The 23,479-nt window shown below is 43.5% G+C and overlaps 1 protein-coding gene and 1 long non-coding RNA gene across 3 annotated transcripts in view; one reads left to right on the top strand and one right to left on the bottom strand.

Moving 5' to 3' along the window:
- FAF2 (Fas associated factor family member 2) overlaps positions 1 to 14,475 on the bottom strand; it is a 60,175-nt gene extending 45,700 nt beyond the window's left edge. Inside the window, exon 1 of the mRNA XM_061150976.1 lies at positions 14,349 to 14,475. Within this exon, the coding sequence (XP_061006959.1) occupies positions 14,349 to 14,411 (63 nt within the window). The 5' untranslated portion in view covers positions 14,412 to 14,475. The remainder of the gene's footprint in view (positions 1 to 14,348) is intronic.
- Positions 13,901 to 22,994, top strand: LOC133062238 (uncharacterized). Of its 2 annotated transcripts, none has more exons than XR_009694130.1 (3): positions 13,901 to 14,179; positions 17,546 to 17,689; positions 22,615 to 22,994. It is a non-coding gene; the product is annotated as an uncharacterized LOC133062238 (long non-coding RNA). The 2 variants fall into 2 exon arrangements; XR_009694131.1 differs by having other exon boundaries at positions 14,076 to 14,137.
- The last annotated feature ends 485 nt before the right edge of the window (positions 22,995 to 23,479 follow it).

Raw genomic sequence — 23,479 nt, 5'->3', positions numbered from 1 at the left:
ATACAATAACTTAGTGTAACTAAATAGGTGAGCCAACATACATCTTTACAGAAGACTCCCTATTAACAAAGAAAGAAAGAAAGAATCAAAATGTCATCATATTGCATGTGAAAAGACTAGGTAAAAGCTAATGAAATACAATGTATTAATATTAAACTTATAGAAAATGTATCCAAGGATATTATAACTATAAGCTAAACTTGAATTTTCAAGTGAAAAAACTTCACAAAGTTTAATTAACACTTTTAATTCCCAAATAAGAGTTAATTCTGTATATGTGAAAAATACCAGACAAGTCTTCTGTTTAAAATACTTTCTGTATGTATTCTTTTTGAAGAGGGCTTGCACTCCTTCAAGTATATGTTAGGCTACTTGGTAAGTGTTTATCTTCTAATTCCAATTTTTAAAAAGGACACATACTTGCAAATTCTCAATTCTACTCTTTTATCAAATATTCCCTGGAAAAATACAGAAATGTAAAAAAAAAAAAAAACACGTGCAAAACTGAACAATCTCCCAAACAGCCTCTTTTTGGATAGAGCCCTAGTATTTATCAGGTACTTTACATGCACTATCTCATGTAACCCTTTAAGAACCCAAAACACCCTTTCATGATAAAGATTTAACTGGGAATAGAAGGGAACTTTCTCACCCTGATCCAAGAAACATTCACAGCTGACACAGACACAGAGAACAGACTTATGGACAAGGCGGGTGAGAGGGGAGGAGGAAAGAGAAGGTGGACTGTATGGAGACAGTAACATGGAAACACGCATCACCATATGCAAAACAGACAGCCAATGGGAACTCAAACCAGGTCTCTGTAACAACCTGGAAGGGTGGGGTGGGGAGGGAGTGGGAGGGAGGTTCAAAATGCAGGGGACATAGGTATACCTATGGCTGATTCATGTTGATGTTTCACAGAAACCAAAATAATACTACAAAGCAATCATCCTTCAGTTAAAAATAAATAAATTTAAAAAAATACAGCTAGTATAATAATGGTCAAAGACTAAATGATTTCATCCTAAGATTAGGACAAGACAAAGATGTTTGCTCTGGCCATCTTTATTCTACATTATATTAAAACATTTAAACAAGGGGGGGAAAGGCACCCAGATTGGAAAATAAGAAGTAAAACTATTCACAGATAACATAATCTTATATACAGAAAAAACTAAAAAATTTTTTTAAAAAATGAATAGAGAACTAAAAATGAGTTCAACCAAGTTGAACAATACAAAATCAGTACACAAAAATCAGTTATATTTCTGTATTTCTATACACTAATAATGACCCTGAAAATAAAATTAAGAGAACATTTCCGTTCCCAGTATCATTAAAAAGAATAAAATATGTAGGAATAAATTTAATAAAAAGAAGTGTAAGATTCGTACACAGAAAACTACAAAAATCGAGAGAAACTAAAGATGACTTAAATAAATGGAAAGACTCATATTCCTGGACTGAAAGATTTAGTATTAAGATAGCAATGCTCCCCATATTGATCTAGAGTAAACAGTAGTTCCTATCAAAGCCCCAGCTGGTAATTCCTATCAAAGTCCCAGCTACCTTTTTTTGCAGAAATTGACACAAGTGATGCTGCACTTTATTTGGAAATGAAAAGGATCCAGAATAGCTAAAACACTTCTGAAAAACAATAATGTTGGAGGACTCCTACTTTCTGACTTCCACTTATTACACAACTGCAATAGTCAAAGACAGTGTAGTAACAGCATAAGGATAGATACAGACCAATGGAATGGAAATCAGAGTCCAGAAATAAATTCTTAGTTATGGTCAACTGATTTTAAACAAGGGTTCCAAGCTTATTCAATAGAGAAAGAATAATCTTTTCAAGAAATGGTGTTGGAAAAAAAAAAAAAAAGAAATGGTGTTGGGAAAACTGGATATCCACATACAAAAGAATGAAGTTAGACCCCTATCTAAAATTCATTAACTAAAAATGAATCAGACCTTATACATAAAAGCTAAAACTACAAAAGTCTTAGAAGAAAACAAGTGTAAATCTTTGTAGCCCTGGATTACACCATGGTTGCTTAGATATGACTGCCAAAGGACAAGCAACAAAAGATAAAGCAAGTAAACTGGACTTCCTCAAATTAAAAAACTTTCCGAGACACCACTAAGTGAAAAGACAACTCACAAAATGGGAGTAAATATTTTGCCAATGATATATCTGAAAAGGACTTGTACTCAGGATACATAAAGAATACTTACTACTCAACAACAAGAGAAATAGCCCAATTAAAAAATGGGCAAAGGACAGAAATAAACCCACTCACCTACAGTCAATTAATGACAAAGGAGGCAAAAATATGTAACGGAGAAAAGACACCCTTCAACAAGTGGTACTGGAAAAGCTGGACAGTACAATGAAATCAGAAACACTCCCTCACACCATACACAAAAATAAAAATGGTTTAAAGACCTAAATATAACACACCAAGCCATAAAATTGCTAAAAGAGAACAAAGGCAAAAATACTTGGACATAAATCATAGCAATGTTTTCTTAGATCAGTTTTCCAAGGCAAAAGAAATAAAAGCAAAAATAAACAAATGGGACCTAATCAAAGGTGAAGGCTTTTGCACAGCAAAAGAAAGCATCAAAAAAGAAAAAAAAAAAAAAGCAACCTAAAGGAATGGCAGAAAATATTTGCAAGTGATGCAACCAACAAACGTTTAATATCCAAAATATTACAAACATCTCATACAACTCACTATCAAAAAAACCCCAAATAATGGAATCAAAAAATGGGCAGAAGACTGAAACAGACATTTCTCCAGAGACACACAGATGGCCAATATGCACATGAAAAGATGATCAACATCACTAGCTATTAGAGAAATGCAAAGTCTAAACCACAATGAGTTATCACTTCACACCTCTCAGAATGGCTATCACAAAAACACCACAAATAACAAATGCTGGCAAGGATATAGAGAAAAGGGTAACCTTGTACACCATTGGTGGGAATGTAAATTGGTGTAGCCACTGTGTAAAACAGTATGGAGGTTTCTCAAAAAACTAAAAACAAAACTACCATATGACCCAGCAATTCCACTCCTGGCTATATACCTGAAAAACACAAAACAAAAAAGGTCAAAATTTGGACTCCCCTGGTGGTCCACTGGTAAAGAATCCACCTACCAATGCAGGTTTGACCCCTGGTCCTGGAAGATTCCACATGCTGCAGGGCAACTAAGCTCATGTGTCATAATTACTGAGCCCAAACACCCTAAAGTCTGTGCTCTGCAACAAGATAAGCCACGGCAATGAGAAGCCAATACACTGCAACCAGATAGTAGACCCTTAGTTGCTTGGCAACTAGGGAAAGCCCAGTGCAGCAACTAAGACCCAACACAATCAAAATAATTAATTAATTTAAAAATTTTGATCTATTAAAAAAGGTTAAAAATAAATAAATAAATAAGGTGAGACTTTGCCATTTGCAGCAACATGGAGAAGCTGGGAGGGTATTATGTTAAGCTAAGTAAGTCAAAGAGAGAAAGACAAATACTATACAGTATCACTTACATGTGGAATCAAAAAAATACTATAAACTAGTGAATATAACACAAAAAGAAGCAGACTCACAGATACAGAGAGAAAACTAGTGACTACTGGTGGGGAGAAGGAAGATGGGAGGAATGATATAAGGACAGGGGATTAAGAAGTACGAAAAAACTATGTGTAAAATAAGCTACAAGGACATACCATACAACACAGGGAATAAAGCCAATATTTTATAATAGCTATTAAATGGAGTATAACTTTTAAAACTTGCAAATCACTATATTGAATACCTGTAGCTTATATAATATTGTCCACCAACTACACTTCAGCTACAGTGTGTACACACACACACACACACATATGTACAATGAAATATTACTCAGCCATAAAAAAGAATGAAATATTGCTATCTACAGCAACATGGATGGGCCTGGAAAACATCATACCAAGTAAGACAGAAAATCAATCTGATTTCGGTGTTGACCATCCGGTGATGTCCATGTGTAGAGTCTTCTCTTGTGTTGTTGGAAGAGGGTGTTTGCTATGACCAGTGCCTTCTCTTGGCAAAACTCTATTAGCCTTTGCCCTGCTTCATTCTGTACTCCAAGGTCAAATTTGCCTGTTACTCCAGATGTTTCTTGACTTCCTACTTTTGCATTCCAGTCCCCTTTAACGAAAAGGAATCTTTTTTGGATGTTAGTTCTAGAAGGTCTCGTAGGTCTTCATAGAACTGTTCAACTTCAGCTTCTTCAGCATTACTGGTCGGGGCATAAACTTGGATTACCATGATATTGAATGGTTTGCCTTGGAAACAACAGAGATCATTCTGTCCTTTTTGAGATTGCATCCAAGTACTGCATTTCGAACTATGCTGACTATGAGGGCTACTCCATTTCTTCTAAGGGGTTCTTGCCCACAGTAGTAGATATAATGGTTGTCTGAGTTAAATTCACCCATTCCAGTCCATTTTCGTTCACTGATTCCTAAAATATTGACGTTCACACTTGCCATCTCCTGTTTGACCACTTCCAATTTGCCTTGATTCATGGACCTAACATTCCAGGTTCCTATGCAGTATTGTTCTTTATAGCATTGAATCTTGCTTCCATCACCAGTTACATCCACAACTGGGTATTGTTTTTGCTTTGGCTCCGTCTCTTCATTCTTTCTGGAGTTATTTCTCCACTGATCTCCAGTAGCATATTGGGCACCTACTGACCTGGGGAGTTCATCTTTCAGTATCCTATCTTTTTGACTTTTCATACTGTTCATGGGGTTCTTAAGGCAGGAATACTGAAGTGGTTTGCCATTCCCTGCTCCAGTGGACCACATTTTGTCAGAACTCTCCATCAAGACCCATCCATCTTAGGTGGCCCTACATGGCATGGCTTAGTTTCACTGAGTTAGACAAGGCTATGGTCCATGTGATTAGATAGTTTTCTGTGATTGTGGTTTCCAGTCTGTCTGCCCTCTGATGGAGAAGGATAAGAGGCTTATGGAAGATTCCTGATGGGACAGACTGACTGAGGGGGAAACTGGGTCTTAGTTCTAAAGGGCGCTCAGTAAATCTTTAATCTAATTTTCTGTTGATGGGTGGAGCTGTATTCCCTCCCTGCTATTTACCTGGGGCCAAACTATAGTGGAGGTAATGAAGGTAATGGGGACCTCCCTCAAAAGACCCCATGCGTGTACTACTACACTCAGTGCTCCCAACCCTGCAGCAGGCCACCACCAACCCACCCCTCCGCCGGAGACTCCCGGACACCCGCAGGCAAGTCCAAGACAGTCTCCTGTGGGGTCACTGCTCCTTTCTCCTGGGTCCCGGTGCACGAGGTTCTGTTTACCCTCCAACAGTCTATTTCCCAGTCCTGTGTAAGTTCTGGTAGCTCTATGGTGGGGTTAATAGTGACTTCCTCCAAGAGGACTTATGCCATACCCACACCCAGACCCCTTTCCCTGCGGCAGTCCACTGCTGACCCATACGTCCACAGGAGATGCTCAAACACAGTTCTATCTCTGTGTTGAGTCTCTGTGGGGTGCTTGGGACCTGGTGCACACAAGGTTTGTTTGAGCCTTCTAGGAGTCTCTGGTGGGAATGGGACTTGATTCTAAACGTGAATTCGCCCCTCCTACCATCTTGCTGGGGCTTCTCTTTTGCCCTTGGGTGTGGGGTATCTCCTCACAGCCACTCCAGCACCTACCATCTTACTGGGGTTTCTCTGACCTTGGACATGGGGTATCTCCACATGGCTGGAAGGACTGATCACTGAAAGGACTGATCACTGATTACTGTTCACTGGAAGGACTGATGTTGAAGCTGAAACGCCAATACTTTGGCCACCTGATGCAAAGAACTGACTCATTTGAAAAGACCCTGATGCTGGGCAAGATTGAAGGCGGGAGGAGAAGGGGACGACAGAGGATGAGATGGCTGGATGGCATCACCGATTCAATGGACAGGAGTTTGGGTAAACTCCGGGAGCTGGTGATGGGTCTCGCGCTCTCTCCTGCGTGCGTATGCTCTTTCTCTCTCTCTCCCTCGCATGCATAAGCTCTTTCTCTCTACCCACGCCCCCCACCCCGCATTGGCATGCTCCTCCACCCTATTCTCTTCTTCAAGGATGGATTCTCCTGCTATCTTCTAAATAAAATAGAGCTGTAACACTGATTTGTCTAAGAGCTATGACACGGTTTGTCCAAGACCCAAGAGCTGTGACGCGCCGAGGGCTTTAATGTCCATCACTCCAAATCATTGTTGTGACGAGGCAAGAACCGAGGAGCACACACCCGCCTGACATCTATGGTGCCATGCCTCGGGTTTATCCTGGCTGAAACAACCTCTGCACGGAGGAGGCCAAGCGCAGCAGGAGCCCAACTCAGTGACACTCCCACGGTAGAAGCGGAACACGAAGAAAACTCAGAGCAAGGGAAGTGACAAGAGGCCCATCGTGCTGGAAACCAGGACAGCGAAAAACAAACTCAGCAGAAAGCTCACGCGGCTCAGCCTCAGATTCCAGAAGACCTCTGGTTAAGGCAGGCAGTCCTCACTCCTATGGCTGGAGGGATATGCCTAACAAAATCTTAATTCCTTTACAATCTCTCATTTGTTTCCTTGAACACCCCGCGAACAGTGGGTGCAACTGAGGAACTCTGGAGAGGCTACTCTTCGGTATGTCCCGAAGGCGCTGTCTGCTGGGCCCCAGTAGCTGTTACCCAAGCCTGCGGGGGTTCTTCTGTCCTTACTCTTCTCTGTGCCAAGAATCAGGCCAACGGAAACTGTGAGCACCGGTCAGGTGTCTAGCAAATTTTCTGACAGGCTATGAAGGGGATTCCTTGGCACATTTTTCCCACTGCTTTTTCCTCCTGTCCTTCAGCTCTATCCCGGGACTCAAGCCAGGCCAAAATGTAAGAGGTGGATTTGTTAGGATTCAGAGAGAAGCCATGCTTCAGGGTGTGGGCTACTGCCGATGGCAAGGGCTCAGGCCATGGAATGTGGTCCGGATAGGTTTTGTGAATGAATTCATATGCTAATGAGTGGGAGGATCATCCCAGTCATTGGAAAGCCACCCACTCCTCCCCCTATTGCCAGTGCCTAGGGCTTCCCTGGTAGTTCAGAGGGTAAAGCGTCTGCCTGCAATGCGGGAGATTCGGGTTTGATCCCTGGGTCGGAAAGATCCCCTGGAGAAAGAAATGGCAACCCACTCCAGTATTCTTGCCTGGAGAACCCCATGGACAGAGGAGCCTGGTAGGCTACAGTCCATGGGGTCGCAAAGAGTTGGACACGACTGAGAGATTCCATTTTCACTCACTAGGGAGGCCTGGCGTGCTACAGTGCATGGGGTCGCAAAGAGTCAGACACGACTGAGTGACTGAACTGAACTGAAGACAGAAAAAGATAAATATCATATCCCTTATCTATGGTATCTAAAAATAATACAAATGAATCTAGATACAAAACAGAAACAGACTCATGGTTACCAAAAAGGAAGGATCTTAGGAGAGATGAGGGATAAATTAGGAGAATGAGATTAAAAGCTACAAACTACCACACATAAAATAGACAAGCAACAAGGATTTACTGCGTTAACACACGGAACAAAATTCAGTATCTTTTTTGTTTAGTTGCTAAGTCCTGTCCGACTCTTTCGCGACCACATGAACTGCAGTCCGCCAGGCTCCTCTGTCCATGGAATTCTCCAGACAAGAATACTGGAGTGGGTAGCTATTTCCTTCTCCAGGGATCTTCCTGACCCAGGAATGGAACCTGGGTCTCCTGCATTGCAGGCAGATTCCTTACCATCTGAGCCACCAGGGAAGCCCTAAATGGCCAATAAGCTTAAGAAAAGATGCTCATCATTATTTAAGTCATTCAGTTCAGTCAGTTCAGTTCAGTCGCTCAGTCGTGTCCGACTCTTTGCAACCCCATGAATCGCAGCACACCAAATGCAAATCAAAACAACGAGATAACGACTCACACTTTTAGGAAGGTTTCAAAGATGAATGATTAACAAATGTTAGTAAGGATATGGAGAAACAGGAACCTTCACATACTACTGCTAGGGAAAATGGTATTACCTGCTTTGAAAAAAGTCTGGCAATTTCTCAAAAAGTTAAAGTTACCATGTGACCCAGCAATTCTACTCCTAGTTGAAATGAAAACATGTCCCAATAAAAATTGGTATGCAAACTCGCAGCAGCATTTATAAGCTGAAAAGTGAAAACAACGGCCATCGACTGAAGAATGGATAAACAAAGTGCGGTTTATCCACATGATGAATTACTGGCCATAAAAAAAAAATGAAGTAGTGATACAGGCTACAATATGGATAAATATTGACAACATTATGCTAAATGAAAGAAGTGAGGCACAAAAGGCTGTGTAGTGTATGATTCCATTAATACCAAATGCCCAGAACTGGCAAAATCCATAGAGACAGAATATAGATTAGTGGTTACCAGGGGTTAGAAGGAAAGAATGGGGAGTGACTGCTAATGGGTTTCTTTCTGAGGTGACAGAAATGCTCTGGAAGTAAACAGTGGTAATGACTGCACAACTCTGTAAATATACTAAAACCATTGAACTGTATACTTTAAAAGGATTAATTTATGATATGTGAATTATATCTCAATAAAACTGCTATTAAAAGAGCCCAAGACATAAAACTACAAAACTATCAGTTAGAAAACTAGCAATGATCAGAAAACATGATAAGAAACTGGAAAGAAGATCAAGTTTAAAAAAACTAGATAAATATACAAAATTCCAGTGTTTCTATTGGTAACCACTTAGAAATAAACAGGTATCCCATTCACAGGGTGACCAAAACTACAAAATACCTAGGAATAAGTTTAATAAGGAACGTACAAAAATCTGAAAGAAAGTTACCAAAAATATTTTAAAGGACATGTGACATCTGAATAAAGAAATGTACATGTTCCTGAACTTCAACCAGTCCCAAATTAATGTATTAAGCAATTTCTGTAATTCCGTGGCTGCACAAAATGATTTTTAAATGTACATGAAAGAACTTGCAAGAATTACCAATAATTTTAAAAAATAATAGGCAAAGAGTCCTGTCCTCTCAGATATTAACACTTGACATAAAGCTGGTATTATTAATTCAGTAATGCTACCAGCAAATAGGTTATCGAGAAGAATGATAAAGAGGACTACTCAAATCAGTTGGGGGAAGATCTGACTATTTAGCTAACCTACAGACTTTACTGGAAAAATGTGAAGTTGGTTTCTCATGTCATATATACAGAAATTAATTCCATATGGATTAAAGACCTGATTTTAAAAATAACTCTGTAAAATATTTTGAAAACAAGAGAAGACATTTGTATAACCTCATTAAGTGGAAGGCATTATTACACAAAATAGACAATCAAAAGGCCAGAAAGAACAAAAAGGCAATCAGATGACAATTTTAAACAACACTTGTTTAGTGGAGATAAAAGCAAAGATAAATGATGTCATGAAAGAAAATATTTGCTATACATGTCCAGTATAAAGAACTTGTACAAACTGATAAGAAAATGTCAAATAATCCAAAAGAAAGTGAACAAAGGATAAACAGGGAATCTATATAACTAACCATAAATAGCCAAAAGAACTTCAATCTCAGCCACAATCAGGAGTTTATAAAACAATGAAATTGAAAATTGGCACATTTTATTCGGCAACCAGAAAACGTAACTTCCATATAACGTGGGACACACGCATTCTATTTTTTAAAAACAAAGGCTGATAAGCCAATCCGTCACTCTTATGTCCCTACTCTTTCCCGTTTGAACTAGCTTAAAACAAGTGTTTGCATTAGCTGTTCAAACTCAAGTGACTGCAAAACAAAAATCAAGAATTATAACTACCACTATCACTAGAAATGCAAATTGAGATAAGGACTCTGAAAATTTAACCAGATTGACAAAAACTGAAAAGATACCATCCAATATGCTGGCAAGGATGTGGAGAAACAGGTCATCTCACATCCTCTCGGTGAGACTGTGGGCTGCCAAAACTTCCTGGAAAGTAGTCTAGCACACATTTAAGATTCTGTTTAGAATTAAAAGCCCTGTTATATCAGCTATATCCCTGAGATCCATCCTTAAATTCCCTGAGCACTTCCTTCACTTTCATGTTCTAACTGAAGCTCGGCTTTTCCCTGAAAATACTCCCTCTGAAGCCCTCTCTCCCATTTTCTCTCTCATACCTGTGGGTATGGAAGTGAGAGAATGGTGCTCCTTGTTCATTTCCACTTTGGGGGATTCTTCTTCCCTTCTCTTAAAATGTCCACATCTTCATGTAGAGGAGGTTAAGAGAATTCATCTTAGCGATGACCTCCAGGATTAGAATCACACTCCTGGACTTTCTTTATTGTGTTCTCTTGTCTTAAAAGTGTCCCATACTATTTCTACTGGCCCTACTCACTCACCTGTAATTGAAAACAAAATCAACACCTAAAGCCAGAGAGGTAGTGTTAGGTGACACGAAAGAGAACCAGACTTCTGGATTGTAAGCTCATTGCTAACCTTAGGTAAACTATCTCCTGATCCTAGTTTACTCACCAACACCAGAACCTACACCTTGCTTATTGGGAGGACTTAATGATACAACGCATCTAGAGCACTTTGGATAAAGTAAATGTTCAATAAGTGTATGTGTGTGTGTTAGTCACTCAAGTCTGCCGTGTCTGACTCTGACCCTATGGACTGCAGCCTGCCAGGGTGCTCTGTCCATGGTATTTTCCAGGCAAGGGTACTGGAGTGGGTTGCCATTTCCTTCTCCAGGTGATCTTTCCAACTCAGGGATTAAACCTGGGTCTCCTGCATTGCAGACAGATTCTTTACCATCTGAGCCACCAGGGAAGCCTGATAAGTGTTTAAACAACATAAAAATAAAAACACCTTCAAATCTTAAATTTCATACTCCTGTACAAGAAGAAAAGAACTCTTCCTCTCCTGGCCATGCATAGCTCCTTTAGTCCCTTCTCTTTGCCCATGTCATTCTTTTCCAGGTGTTCAAACAACAACCTAGAGGCAGTATACCGGGAAGTCTGCTACACTTGGAAGTTTGGAAAAATGGACTTCAATACACATGACCTTCCCCATATTTGCATTAGCTCCTCTAAAAACCCATTATTTCCCATTTGAAGCAGCCTAAAACAAACATGGCATCAGTTATTCATATTCAACTAGATCCAAAATAAAGAGAAGTAAATAACTAGAAAAATCTTAAAAGACAGAAGATGGACTCAGAACCTGCTATATATACCCTAAGGAATTCCAATCAAATCACATGTCACAAAAAAGGTGAAATAGAAGAAACCTGAGATTTCCAAAACATTTCACTTTTTGCTAATTTCAATATACAAAATGAAGCAACAAATTAAAAACTGACTCCTAGCAGTGTCGTCCTGTTCTGACCCCTGTGGAGAGTCCAAGCACATGCTCCATACTTTTAGTGACGCAAGCTTGAAACCCAGTGTTATTTCACTCCAGAGTTAGAAAAAACCTTTGGTGGCTCCTCACGCCTACAGATTAAAGTTTAAACCATTGAACACTGCTTTGAAAGGCCTCCAAAATCTGGCTCTAATTTACCTTTCCAGTCTTATTTTCAACTTCCAATTCTCCAAATCCATCACAACAAACACATTCCACATTATTTCATAGACATACCTCAGCTCTGAACATATTCCTGCCCACCTCCAGTTATTTCATTCCAAAGTGGCAAAGAACAGTGGAAGGAGACCAGCCTTTAAGTTCAGATCCAGACCCACTAGATTTCTAATTCTAATTCCATCCCCACTACTTAATAGCTTAATTATCTGGAGAAAATACTTCAATAGACCCATTTCCTTACCTAGGAGGCATACCTCCTGGGGCACCTTTACAAGGCTATTGTGAGAATTAAGCATAATGGTTATAAACTATCTAGCACCATGCCTGAGGCACAGGAGAAACTTAATGGTAACTGCTAAGCCATCTTCTTTACCCCTCCCACCTTCATCAGTACTACTATTCCCTAAATTTCCACAGCACTTGGTTTATACCACTATGTTTATTATACTTATGAGCACTAATATACTGAAAAATATCCATTATTTATGTATATATCTGGCTTCTCCATTAGCTTATAGGCAAGATGGCTATGGGTATGGATTTCTAAATCTCTGTCACTTACTACTTCACCAAGTTACCTGGCCCCATAGAACCTGTTTCTTCGTCAATAAACTGAATTGGGGTTAACACCTTACAGTGTTACAAAAAGGTTTACAAGAGTTAATGTACATCAAATACCTGGTATAATGCTTAACACCTAGTAAATTTCAGAGTGTTAATGGTAATCCGGATAATGAACCTGATCCAAGCTACTGCCTAGAGAATACACAAATGTAAAATGTACTTGCCTTATTAAATAAAGCAATCAATACAATTCTAACCTGCTACTAACCTCTCTTACTGATAGAAATATCCAGTGAAGACAAAAACAGAGGTTTCCACGCACTTTATCCCAGAAATGCTACCACATATTCATGTTCTTCCAGGACCTAAAGAGTTAGTACTTCAAGACTTATGGTTCACATCACCTCATTACACTTTAAAACCATATGGGGGCTTATGCCTCAAGAGTTGTAAGGAATAAAATGATCTGCCAAAAGTTAAACAAAACTCTGAAATTAGTGGTCTACCAACAAGTGGAAGCAAGTTGTCCACTCTTTATTCATTCTAATTCTAATCTGCTGTGTCATCAATTTGTCTACTCAGAACTCCAATCAAATGTCAACTACTTCTATGACAGTATTTTCCAATCTATATGCTTCCAACCCACTGCTTGATTTAAGAGAAAACACTTCAAAATTAACTGCAGTGAAATCAAGGAAACCACAGAAAAGCTAGAACTTACAAAAAGGAAAAAAAAAAAAAAAAACAATATTAAAGCACAGGCATTCCACTTTCAGTTGCACACTGCTACTTCCACGTGTTGCACAGTATCACCTCAAGAACTCAGGAAATGCTGAGGAAATTCAATGGACCAGGTTTTAAATCTGACACCATAACCTACCTACTAGTTGTGTAAACTAGGCATGTTACTTCTTAAGCCTCATATCCCTCATCTTTAAAATAGAGATTGTAACCATATGAATCTCATAGGGCCATTGTATTAAATACAATTGTTGTATTAAACAATTAAACTGTTGTATAAAATACATTAGTATGCTAAGTGTTTTAGCAAAGTACTTAGCTAAGTACACCACACTCAATAAATGGTATTCTAACCATTTGGTGTTATCACCTGAGCACTACAGTTCTTGGTAAATACCGCGGATTAATGAATACTTAGCACAGTTTATATTAGGAAATAAGTGTACCACAAACTTTAATTCTACCCTAAGTTAAATAAGGATTAACAGTTGCAATACTGTTTGAGAGAAGTTTACTGTTTATGAAGTCCTTTAAACATTCATAAACTCACTGTGATCTCCACAACGTCCTTAGGGGGTAAACGCTTAAGATATGTACTGTAGAAATAAACTGGTACCCACTAGGGTAACACAGACCCAAAGAAACCTAAGTTTCCTCCAACCGGATTCTCCAGCTCAGGGATAAGGTGCTTAGTGTCAAAAGTTTTTAACCTACACATCCACCAAAACGAGGCAGACTGCAGCAAGTGTACCATCCATCCTCCTCGAGCAGAGTCAAGCCCGAGAGTCCAGGAATCAGCTCCAGGAAATAAACCCCCTCAGAAGGCACAGATGACATTTACAATGCTGCATTGTTTCAACACGAGGTGTCCTCCCACACCTTTAGGGTGGGGGCAGGAATGGCCCCCACCCTACCAAAGCGCCCGACACAGGGCCTGGCACCTAAAAAGCCCTCAATAAATGTTTGTAGGAATGGCATGGGAAATTGGTGAAAGGCTCTGAGAGACTCGAAACGAGGCCAACTCCACGGTGGGGATTAAGCATCTCAGCGGATCCAGAGTCGTGGGCGGAGAGGGTCCAACCGGTAACCTGGTTGGAAAGGATGGCTGAGAACGGGCACCGCTAAGGAGAACCTGGAGAGCTGACCCTCTGATGAGAGAGAGCGAGAGCAGGTCTGGCCGCAGCCATTCCTGGAAGGCCGGGGACAGACAGAGGTTCGGAGGCCGGGGGCACCTAGCAGGGCAGTTGGCGGCTGGGGGGGGAGGGGGCCGTCTGCTGGTTTGAGAAGAATCTCGGGCCCAATCTGAGCAGGGTTCTGGGCTCCTCTAGGGACCCACTCCCTAGCCCGCGGCAACATTCTTTGCACCGAGTGCTCGCTGCTACCTGAAACTGCAGCAGCTTCTCTGTCTGCTCCTGGGTTAGATCCCGCTCCTCAGGCGCCGCCATTTTGCCGCCGCCTCTACGCTTCTGACCCGTCCGCACCGTCACCCGCCGGAAAGTGACCTCAGCAGCAACCACATCCGGTCTGAACGGCCGCCGGCGCGCAACTGCGTCTGCGCGTGCCGGCCCAACCCGGGGCATGGGGAGGGGTGGAAATGGTGACAATTTCCGCCGCCAGAGGGCGCCTTCTAGTGGGATGACCCCGAACACTTCCGAAAATAGTCGAGGAACTGCGTGGGCATGGCGCCCTTGGGAGTTAGTCGAAGGCAGGATAGATCCTTGAAAGAAAAGTTATGACCAACCTAGACAGCATATTAAAAAGCAAAATCAGAGACATTACTTTGCTGACAAAGGTCCGTCTAGTCAGAGCTATGGTTTTTCCAGTAGTCGTGTAGGGATAGGAGAGTTGTGAGAGTAAAAATGTAAAAGAGTAAAAAGAGAGTAAAAAGCTGAGCGCCGAAGAATTGATGCTTTTGAACTGCGGTGTTGGAGAAGACTCTTGAGAGTCCCTTGGACTGCAAGGAGATCCAACCAGTCCATCCTAAAGGAGATCAATCCTGAATATTCACTGGAAGGACTGATGCTGAAGCTGAAACTCCAATACTCTGGCCCCCTAATGTGAAGAACTGACTCATTTGACAAGACCCCTGTGCTGGTCAAGTAATGCTCAAAATTCTCCAAGCCAGGCTTCAGTAATACATGAACCGTGAACTTCCAGATGTTCAAGCTGGTTTTAGAAAAGGCAGAGGAACCAGAGATTGAATTACCAACATCCACTGGATCACCGAAAAGGCAAGAGAGTTCCAGAAAAACATCTATTTCTGTTTTGTTGACTATGGCAAAGCCTTTGACTGTGTGGATCACAATAAACTATGGAAAATTCTTAAAGAGATGGGAATACCAGACCACCTGACCTGCCTCTTGAGAAACCTGTATGCAGGTCAGGAAGCAACAGTTAGAACTGGGCATGGAACAACAGACTGGTTCCAAATCAGGAAAGGAGTATATCAAGGCTGTATGTTGTCATCCTGCTCATTTAACTTATTTGCCGAGTACATCATGAGAAATGCTGGGCTGGATGAAGCACAAGCTGGAATCAAGATTGCCGGGAGAAATATCAATAACCTCAGATATGCAGATGACACCACCCTTATGGCAGAAAGTAAAGAACTAAAAAGCCTCTTGATGAAAGTAAAAGAAGAGAGTGAAAAAGTTGGCTTAAAGCTCAACATTCAGAAAACTAAGATCATGGCATCTGGTCCCATCACTTCATGGGAAATAGATGGGGAAACAATGGAAACAGTGTCAGACTTTATTTTGGGGGGGGCTCCAAAATCACTGCAGATGGTGATTGCAGCCATGAAATTAAAAGACTCTTACTCCTTGGAAGGAAAGTTATGACCCACCTAGATAGCATATTCAAAAGCAGAGACATTACTTTGCCAACAAAGGTCCATCTAGTCAAGGTTATGGTTTTTCCAATGCTCATGTATGGATGTGAGAGTTAGACTGTGAAGAAAGCTGAGCGCCGAAAAATTGATGCTTTTGAACTGTGGTGTCGGAGAAGACTCTTGAGAGTCCCTTGGACTGCAAGGAGATCCAACCAGTCCATCCTAAAGGAGATCAGTCCTGGGTGTTCATAGAAAGGACTGATGCTGAAGCTGAAACTCCAATACTTTGGCCACCTGATGCGAAGAGTTGACTCATTGGAAAAGACCCTGATGCTGGGAGGGATTGAGGGCAGGAGGAGAAAGGGACGGCAGAGGTTGAGATGGCTGGATGGCATCACCAACTTGATGGACATGAGTTTGGGTAAACTCTGGGAGTTGATGATGGACAGGGAGGCCTGGTGTGCTGTGATTCATGGGGTTACAAAGAGTCGGACACGACTGAGCAACTGAACTGAACTGAACTGGATGCTGGGAAAGATTGGAGGCAGGAGGAGAAGGGGAAGACAGAGGATGAGATGGTTGGATGGCATCAGCGACTCAATGGACATGAGTTTGAGTAAACTCTGAGAGTTGGTGATGGACAGGGAGGCCTGGCATGCTGCAGTCCACGAGGTTGCAAAGAGTCGGACATGACTGAATGACTGAACTGAAGTGAACTGAAGTCAGGGTCTTCCAGACTTATGACTCTTGAATAGACTGTAGAGCCGAGAGGTTCCAAATGCTTCCGTAACTCCTGAATGCCACTCAACAGATTTTGCCTGCTCTTTAAGCATTTTCATTTCCAGTGTTTCTGAATGTTTCTTAAGAAATTGTGGCTGTTCAGAAATATCAGTCGTTTGATGTTTGATTCTTGCCATGATGTTTCCAAAAGCCCCTGACCATCTCTGGGAGGTTCCAAAAGTCCCTGAATACTGGGCTGGGGACAGGAGGCATTTCCCCTCACTGCCTTCAAAGCAGAAGCTGGAAGATTAGGGGCCCTTGAAAATTGTAGGGACCCAGCCACCTGGACTCTGCCAGACTTAGGCAGAGCTCTCTATCCACTCCTCTTGGGACTCTGCCCCTGCCTGCCTCAGGCCTTCTCTGGTCTCTGCCCTCTGGCCCATCTTCTCTGTGATCAACTGAAGGAAGATCCCAGGAATGGGATCAAAGGACTTGGATTCAGGTTCCAGTGTCCACGTGGCAAAGTACTGGACATCCCTGAGCAAACCTCCTCCTCTCTGGTCTAGTTTTGACATTGAGGGAATGAGGTTCACCAGCAGCCCCGGATATGCTGCCTTATCTCACTCTCCTTGGAAGCGGTCCCTCACCCTTTCTACTACCTTATCTCCACCTCTCAATGTCTGCCTTCTTCTGTACTTTCCCCTTCGAACCCTCCACCTCACTTCAGATCTATTTTCATTTCCATTTCTTTTCTCCTGCCACCTGTTTTTTCTGTCCAATCTCCAGAAGACTTTGGGAGGCAGAGGGGTCAGGGTCTGGTGCCTGCTTTTCCATCAAGTGTCTTTCTAACTCCTAGCAAGGCACTCAGCCTCCTGGGCCCCATTGTCTTCCCTATTTGTGGTATCTCACCTGTCCAATTTCACAGCATTGAAATTGCTGAGACAGAACCTGAAGGGCTGTTGAAAACTAAAGTTCTGTGAAGAGTATATTAAGGGATGGAAGGACTTAAGTTTTGGCTATTTCTTTCAGGCCTGAATCCCGTCTTATAATAGATCTTGAGAAATGGAGTATTTCCTGCCATCTCAGTAAACAAGGATGCTACAGTCATCAGTGATTCCAGGCCTCCAGGGCAACCAGGAAGAACAACCTGTGATCCAGCAGCCACTTACTAAGGTTAGCACTGAGGGAAAAAGGCAGGATACTGGCCCTAGATAGCTGAGATGCATACGAAAGAAATGATTTCTGAAAACCCAGACTCTTTCATTTTTCTCATATATAGAAAATCACCAAATTCCTTAACTTGAGATATCTGGTTTTCTTTAATTCACAAAAATACCTTTGATGTTCAGACTTCCTGCCCTTTGATGCAAACCTCCATACAACCTGACTCCTCTCCACATTCCTCGGAGCAGTTCTCTCAGGGTTACTTGAGATGCTGCCTCCTGGGCTTAAGTCCTAAAAATTTCTGCCGAATAAAACATAACTCTCAACTTTTAAGTTGTGACTTTTTTTTAATCCGACAGTCTGCACAAACTTTATAATAGTGTCCTGGAATTTTTCTTAGACCTTTAAGGTAAAATTGGAAGCAAGTAGCAGCCACTTGAAAGACTTTCTTTTTACATCAATTCAAAGCTTAAAGGAGATGCAGTACTATTCAACATCTCCAATAATGATGGATCCAGAAGAACTAGTTGAGGGACTGCAATGTCAGTTGCCTTCTAGAGTTGTTGCATAATTCTGATTTAAGATGTATTCTTTCCATGAAGAAGGAATTCAAAGGGCCTGGACTCCATCTCAGGCCTGTCTGTTCTGAGCGTGTAGGCCGCCTCCCCAATGGACTCTGAACTCTGTGCTTAGAGCCTGTGGGAATGACAATGGAAGGATAAAACCCCTTCTGGGCAGGGGAATCTTGAAGATCACATCCAGGTTAAGAGAAAGCAGACACTAATCACCCCTGCCTCCGGACAGTATCTATCAGAATGTAACCACAGGCTTATCGGTTATTAACTGGTTGGAATATAACCTTGGGCTTATTGATTATTAACTGTTTGAACACATAACACGTGAATGATGGGGTTGTTGTGATTGTATTTACCCTTCCTTTGTAAACCTCAAGGGATTTGGGCTGGTGGGTTTGGACACGTACACATGGGGTATAAAAGATTTTCACAAATGCTGGTCGGGGTCCTTGGCTAAGAGTAGACTCTGCCTTGGGCCTGCCGGTGTAATAAACTGCACTCCAGTATCTGCATTGTCCTTCTGAGTGAGTTTGTTTCCCGGAAAGCATGACTATAACATTTGGTGCATGGGCCAGGAAACTCCTCATTTTGAGGAGACAGGTCTTATTTGAGGCCACCCTGAGGCTTTGTAGCTTGAATCTCCTGGGGGGGGAGTGCCTTGCCCCTCTGGAAGGATTCTGCTTCTCAACGCCCGGACCTTTCACGTCAGCAGGTAGTGGACGGCAGCAGGGGAACTGAGCGCTCAGGTGAGGGGGAACCCACCCAGCAGGGTGGAAGAGGGGGCCTGATCACCCCCCTGGGAGGGACTAGAAGGAGCGGGGACCCACAGGAGCCTGGAATAGGCAGGCGGTGATTGCTTGGTACACAGGTCGATGAGCGTGCTAGGGTTTAGGAAGGAAATTTGTGAAGGTCATTTAGGAGGTGTGTCCATGCCGTCTCGGGGAAGATTATTACCAAGCAATCGCCAGGGGATTTTTAGGATAGGAAACTGGTCCTTGTATGCTCTTATTCTGACCTCCCCCAGGAGGTGTCCTATCTGCTGTGAAATTCTTGACCCCCTCGGAATTGTGAGGCTAGAAGGAGGGGGATACAGAAGTGAGTATGAATTGGCTTTTCCAGAGATGGCCTGGGACATGGGATATTTAACCCATCTGTGTTTTCAAGCCCACCAAGGCAGAACGGACTTTAAGGGAGAAACAGTCTTGGACCATGTGATGTTCTGGTTCAGCTGTGCTGACCGGCAGGTGAAGACACGCTGATCCCCCTTCTCCCTCTGGGATCTGGCAGGTAAGGCTCTTCTCACCCCAATTAGGAAGGAGGCAGAATGGCAATTTAAGTGTCACTGAGTGGAAATATCAGAAGTACATAGGGTACTGAGAACTTCATAGACAGAACGAAAAGGAAAAGTAGAAGAAGGTCTGAGAAGGTAAGCAAGATGTGGGGAAGTGAATCTAAGGCAACTGTATTGGAGTGCATAATTAAAAATTTAAAGAAGGGATTAGGAGGAGACTATGGGGTGAAGATGAAGCCTAACTGCCTCCACATACTCTGTGAGGTCGAATGGACCCCTATGGGAGCAGGATGGCCACCAGAGAACACCGTGAACTTAAAAATAGTAGAAGCAATCTATACAGTAGTCACAGGAGAGCCAGGACACCTGGATCAATATCCATCTATTGACTCATGGCTAGGGTTAGCTTGAGAGCCTCTTACTTGGACAAGGTTCTGTATCTAGAAGGGAAAGGGAAAAATATTAATGGCACAAAAATTGACTGATGATAAAAAGGAAATTCTACAGGATTTGTATGGGGATGACCTGACCCCTCCCCGATGCTGGATAATGACACGCCTGCCTCCCAGTGCTTCACCAGGACCGGAGGCCACCTTAATGCCTGATCCAGGGCCAGGTGAAATTTCTGCAACAGCCACTGCTCCTCCGCCAGCTTTCCCGGAGTTCGTAGAGCCGCCGTTTGGGCAGGCTCCGATCCCGGTGACAGAAGCCTCTGGCTAACACTTCCAGGATCCGGCTCCAACCTAACCGCTCAAGCTATACCCGCCTCTCCCGGTGAGTACAACAAGGGGAGGGAGAAGGAATTAAGCAGAGACCGCGCTCTGCCAAGGAGCCGGAGGGAACGAAAGAGAACAGACGAGAGACTTACAGTGCAAGCTGCTGCTCTGGGAAAGTCTATCTCGGGCCCTCCGGAAAACCTCATCTGCCCCAGGGACAGGACAGTCCTTCAGCCTGTCCCAAGGGAGGCCCTGGGCCCGTTACAGCCAAACCAGTGTGCCCGGTGCCAAGGTTTTGGCCACTGGAAGGATGAATGCCCTAAGGCAAGGAAGGAAGAGGAAGCTCCCGCAGTTGTGGGGCTTGCTGACTTGGAAATTAACTAGGGCTGCCAGGGCTCAGAGATATCAGGTCCCTGAGAGCCCATGGTAACCTTAAAAGTGGGGGACCAAACCACTGACTTCTTGGTGGATACAGGAGCAGAACTGTCGGTAGTAACAAAACCTGTAGCATCACTGTCCAAAAAGACTACCGCTGTAACTGGGGTATCGGGAGAAGAGATGATTAAATCGTTTTGCCAGCCCAGAAAATGTCAGATGCGGGGGGGAGGGGGGGGGCACCAAGTGATTCATGAATTCCTCTACATTCCTGAGTGCCCAGTACCCCTGTTGGGAGACTTGCTCTCCAAACTAGGAGCACAGGTGACTTTCTCCCCTGAGGAGAGGCCCACCTTCTGGACGGACTCTATGACTTATTTGCCCTCTCTCAGTGCCAACCCAAGATGAGTGGAGGTTGCAGGAGCCTCTGAAGGCAGAACCGGGTGGGCCGGAAGAGCATGAGAGAGCTAACTCAATTGTTCCCTGATATCTGGGTGGAAGACAACCCCTCTCCCCCCAGGCTGGCTGAACATCACGCCCCAGTGATAATGGAACTCAAACCAGGCACCATCCCGGTTAGAGGGTGCCAGTACCCGCTATGGATGGAGGCCTGAACCGGCATATTGCCCCACATCAATAGATTGAAACAAGCAGGCATTCTAGTAGAGTGCCAGTTGGCTTGGAATACGCCAATCCTGCCAGTCAACAGGGAAGGAGGACAGGACTATAGGCCTGTACAAGATCCCAGGCTAGTCAACCAGGCTACTGTGACTTTACACGCCACTGTTCCAAACCCCTATACCTTGCTTAGCCTCCTCCCACCGAGGACTAAAGTTTACACTTGCCTAGATCTCAAGGATGCCTTCTTCTGCATACACCTCGCCCCAGCGTCACAGCCCATCATTGCCTTTGAATGGGAAGATCCAGTCGGGAGCACCAGATAACAAAGGCTAACTCCACAGCCATCTTTGGGGAAGCCTTGGCTTCTGATCTGGACTCATTCCATCCAGAAGAGTATGGATGTCAGCTCCTACAATATGGGGATGACCTGCTGCTGGCTGCCTGAGACCAAGGAAAAATGCTGGAAAGGGACAAATGCACTGCTAGAGCTGTTGATGGAAGCAGGTTGCCGGGTGTCAAAGAAGAAGGCACAGATCTACAAAGAGGAGGTAAGGTATCTGGGGTTTGTTTTAAAGAAGGGCTCAAGGTTCCAGACCCTAATTGGGTCCTATATACTGATGGCACTAGCCTGATAAAACAGGGACAACAGCTCTCGGGTTAGCCAAAGCGGAAGGGGCCATCAAGACTGAGATGGTGGGAACTGCCAAGTGGAGCGACCCACCTAGGCCATGCTGCCTGCTCACAGGTTAATGCTGCCTCTCAGGTATTCAGACAAAAACTTCCAGGTATTCAGAAGTAGCCCGGTGCCTGCTTAGGGAAATGGTTCCCAGATTTGGATTTCCTACCAGCATTGGATCAGGCAATGGCCCGGCTTTTGTAGCTATTTAGTGCAACAACTAAGCATCAAATGGAAACTGCACACTGCATATAGGCCCAGAGTTCTGAGATGGTGGAATGAACCAACTGGACACTTAAAGAGACTCTCCAAGTGGATCAGAGAGACTGACTGCTCCTGAGTGGACTTGCTTCCGATGGCTCTGCTCAGACTCAGGATGACCCCACAGTCCCAAGGCTATTCTCCATATGAAATTGTGTATGGGAGGCCTCCTCCCATAATAAAACAGGTGTCAACAAATTTGCCTCAGGTAAGGAGGGATAGGATTTCACAGCAGATGGAATTGGGTAAGGTAATAAATCGGGTAACTAAGTTTGTACAAGAAAGGGTGCCGTTCCCCCTTGGGGAACAGATTCATGAGTTTACACTTGGTGACCAAGTATGGGTCAAAGATTGGAAACATGATTTGCTAGCCCTTTGGTGAAAGGGCCCTTATGTTATTCTAACTACCACTACTGCAGTTAAAGTTGCAGGTATTGTCCCTTGATCCATCACACCAGAGCGAAGAAGGCATACCACGCTGACCCGGAGGACGCTGAGTGGACCACCCAGAAGGACCCCATTGACCCATGGGAAACCAAGATCATTCTGAGGAGGAAGAAGAAAACGAGGTCCTGGAGGAGCCCTCTACAGGATGGAGCTGGGTAAATGACTCCTGCTGCGCGGCCTCACCAATGCAATTCTGAACTTGGGCATGTGGGGCTATGCCCCTGTCGGTAATGGACAGACTCCCCTAGTGGGTATCGCCACTCCGTCCCTCTCTCTCACCAACCATAACCTTTCTTTGCTCTCCTGGTGTAAGAAGAAGCCATCAATGGGCCAGGGACAGAGGGTTACATTTAACATGAACACCAGCCTTATGGAGATAACAAAGGCTTATACCTCATATATGAAAATTAAAGAGGAAAAGGGCTCCCTTACAAAAGGGGGACAAGGCCTCCCGGTACCTTGAGCAATACTACCAGGTCTGGGATGAATATTTCTGGATGACTCCTGAGAAAGGATAGTTGATTGCCTCTGCTACTATTTGCTGGGAACAAAAAGAACAGGAAGTTGGATTTGGAGACCATACAAATCTTGGAAGTTACCTATCACCCCATTCAGTCTGCTCAGTGGCCCAGTTCCAACTGGAAATATAATCCTGGAATCCGCTGGGTAGCCCCCAGTGGGACCCGGTGGCTCTGTGGGCTTAACTTATGGCCATGGTTACCAGTTGGCTGGGTGGGGCATTGCACATTAGGATTTGCTTTCGCCCATGGCAGTATTAAGCCTAGCCTACACCAGCCTTCAGTAAACCTCCCTTATCTGCATGCAAGATGGACACGA

Source organism: Dama dama, chromosome 9 (genome assembly GCF_033118175.1).
Source record: "Dama dama isolate Ldn47 chromosome 9, ASM3311817v1, whole genome shotgun sequence".
In the NCBI taxonomy this organism is placed as follows: domain Eukaryota; kingdom Metazoa; phylum Chordata; class Mammalia; order Artiodactyla; family Cervidae; genus Dama; species Dama dama.
Note: the sequence above shows the minus strand (reverse complement) of the source record. Positions and strands in the feature narration are given on the sequence as shown.